The following is a 3,220-nucleotide window of genomic DNA, read 5'->3' on the forward strand; positions in this document are numbered from 1 at the left end:
GTAAAGGTGGTCAGAATGTACTGAGTTGTAGCCCATTGCTCCTAATGGCTGTAGTTGTACACAACATTACAAAGGTGATACTCTGAAGAGATTTTGTTCTTTGCAGACAATTTCACTCATCATGTTTGCCCCCAAACCATGAAAGGGGTGACACATGCCCTTTCAAATACACTACAGAGGGTAAAAATAGGGCATTTGGCAAAAGATGTAATGTACAAAGTACCAGAATTCAAGTAAACGATTGCATAGTTAAATCATCTGCACACTAGCCACTGAATTATCTCCTTAGAGGTACAGCAAAAGAACAACAGAAGCCATGACAGCCTGGCACAATTTATTGTAAAAACTAGTTTTACATAGAGGACAGTCTCTCACTCCTGATAGGATTTAACGAGAAGCCACATAAGTAGCACAGTCATCAAAACCACCATAAAGTTCAAGAAGAGCTCCTGTGTGGATTTATCCATGGTTACAGAGTATTAGGGAGCAGGATGGCACAACCAATTCCACAGAAATAGACCACTTCAGATGAGCCAACACCTCAGAATACCAGCAGGTTGAACTGTACTCCAGCACACTCCTTACACCTTTAGGTTGTCTGAAATAAAGATTACACAGATCTTTCCTGTTAGTTTAGATGTTGTTTTCTGTACAGCATTCTGGTATAAGCATTAATTATTAATTGAATAAACAGTTTTCAACACCTAACACATTAAAAAGGAATAAAATGGCATTGGAAACATATCAGCTCTTAACCTGTCCTGTTAAATATAATTTCTTCTTATGCTGAAAATTGTAGTTGACTGAGAAGTATAGTCCATTGCTTTGCTTTCCTTCCATTTCTGGGACCTTGATTCAAATGCAACCCAGACTTATGAAATGGCAGTCTTATATTTCTCAGTTGGTTCCAAAAAGCCTAACTGAACTGACCTTGGACAGCTCCCAGTATGTGGGGCCAAAGCTGGCAGTAAACTGACAGTAAACTGGTAGTAAACTGTCCAAAACTGGCAGTAAACTCAGTGGCTTTAAGGATCAGAAGTGTAAAAAGGATGAAAAAAAAATGACAGTTCGAGTTGGTCTTCAGAAGTTGGACTCGAGACACATTGCTAGGATGCAATAAACTCGATTCAATACAGGGAGCTGAGCTCTGCTTCCAAACCATGTTATGCAAGACCTTGGGCTGTTCAATACTAACACTAAAGTTCCCAAAATGGTAAAGAGCTTAATTCCCCACCACTAACACACCTTGCCTTGGTGAGCACAAAATATGTCAAAAAATTGCATAATGTAGCTTTAGTAAAAACAGGAGTTAACTAGTAATGAAATGAGCTGAACAGTTGTGCAATGGATATGTTTATAATATGTAATCTAACTATAATATTTGGCAGTGACCACCGAAGGACAGTGCAGAAGCTTCTTGAGATCAAACTGATTCTTCATACTTACAGTTACAGCCTTAAAATTCATCGCTTAATAGTACCAAACTGAGAACATATCTGTTCAGCTGAAGTATTTTCCAAAACATAAGCACAACAAACATAATTACAATCAATTTTGTTTAGTTTATTCTACGTACTTTTGGAGTGTGTTCTGCAACTTTGAAGCGCTAGACTATCAGGTTACAAAGAAATCTGATTTATGCTTGATACTAATACCACTGCTCTCAACATATGTATCAAAAGGATGAATATTATACCATTTCCTAGCCAAGGTCTAAAAATACATTGGGTTCTAACACTAATTGATCTAATATTTCTAACTCAAAAATTCTTCATCTTTATTACTTGCAAGTTTATTTTAGAAACTCAAAATTATTTCTGCTTTGGACTGTGTCGATGTGTTTACTATTTATGGCTAGGGTTCGTATCATTTCAAAAAATTAAATATAATTGCATGTCTCAAGCACAAGATCTCTAATTTCTGTTCAGGTGGGACACTGGGATGAGAGGAGATGTGAAATAATAGTTCCATGAAGCAAATTACGTTTAAATTACTAAATATTTTTGTAATACTTCGGCATCAAAAAGCTTCACATTTTTTTGCTGTGGAATTCACTTAATCATTTTAGAGCTGCATCTGATCATTTGATTACTGGACATCCTGAGCTGTTTACGAAGTCCAAAATCATCTAGTTTAAGTAATTTGCAAAATGAATTCTCTCTTCCATTTCATAATCTTGGATATTATAAAAATAGAATTAGAAACATCTATTGGCATGCAATACATAGTATTAATAAACTAAAAGAAAGTTGTATTTTTTTTATCTTGGTCTGAAATGATATAGCAGTCCTGAAAGTGTTAATGATCAGCTATAGAGAGAATGTAATTTGAAGCTGTGATTTTATGGATAGTATTTCAGTAACTGAAAAAGTACAATGACTGGAGAAGTATTACACTTCTAAAAATACAATAAGCAAAACTTCTTCATATTATACATAGGTTTAATTGATTATTGTTAGAATTAAACTCCTAACTTTATATGACATTCTTGCTTATTCTTGGAAAATTAAAATCCTAAAATGGAAAAAGGTAAGAGAAGTTCAGACATCCCGTTTTAAAAATGTGTGTGGATGTTTGCTCTTTTGTGTTATAATCAAATTCCTTCCAATAAATGCAACATCAGTGTTTAGTTTAGCTCATTCTAACAGCTTTTGTTCACTATTAAAATGTTTGAATAATTCAGAAAATAATTCACACATTTGGGAAAATTTACAAAGTCAGTAAAGAGTAGCAGCTGTTATTTGACATATTACTTCACAAACATGCACTTTATACTTTACCTATGGAGCAAATGATCTAAATCTTGCAGCTATTAATGCCTCTCCAGCTCTGGGCAGATAGCTCTGGTTCACCCACTGTCTATCTTCAAGTGCAGTCTGGTCAGAGAATCTCTGAGTGGGATCTAAAGTAGTCCAAGAGGGAGGACAGCGCTACATATTTGGCAATAAATGCAATGATGTCACAGGTAAGGTATGTCACTGAGTGGATGGGCCTGGAGGATGGGTGGGTTCTCTGAGTAATTTTTAATTAAATATTTACATGGTAAATCTTAATAGTAACTTTTTTTTAAGCCTGAACCACAAAAATAAAATACTTTCATAGCAGAAAATGTAGTAGGAAAATGGAATATAATCATTTTCATTCAAATAAGCTTTTCATTTATGTATGTGCAGAAATATTATAAATGTCAAAATATGATTATTTTTTAAACTTTACATTT

At 34.5% G+C, this 3,220-nt stretch overlaps 1 protein-coding gene across 1 annotated transcript; it reads right to left on the reverse strand.

Annotated features, from left to right (window-relative positions):
• Positions 1-319: 319 nt before the first annotated feature.
• Positions 320-2,895, reverse strand: LOC139274823 (sarcolipin). The gene is made up of 2 exons (XM_070891518.1): positions 2,781-2,895; positions 320-598 (listed from the first exon to the last, which is right to left on the reverse strand). The coding sequence occupies exon 2, from the start codon at positions 465-467 to the stop codon at positions 372-374; it is 96 nt and encodes a 31-aa protein (XP_070747619.1). The 5' UTR covers positions 468-598; positions 2,781-2,895; the 3' UTR covers positions 320-371.
• Between the last annotated feature and the right edge of the window lie 325 nt (positions 2,896-3,220).

The sequence above is a fragment of the Pristiophorus japonicus genome, chromosome 10 (genome assembly GCF_044704955.1).
Source record: "Pristiophorus japonicus isolate sPriJap1 chromosome 10, sPriJap1.hap1, whole genome shotgun sequence".
In the NCBI taxonomy this organism is placed as follows: Eukaryota; Metazoa; Chordata; class Chondrichthyes; family Pristiophoridae; genus Pristiophorus; species Pristiophorus japonicus.

Coding starts and splice junctions, on each gene's coding strand:
- LOC139274823 (XM_070891518.1), bottom strand. CDS start 467: ATGGATAAATCCACACAGGAGCTCTTCTTGAACTTTATGGTGGTTTTG.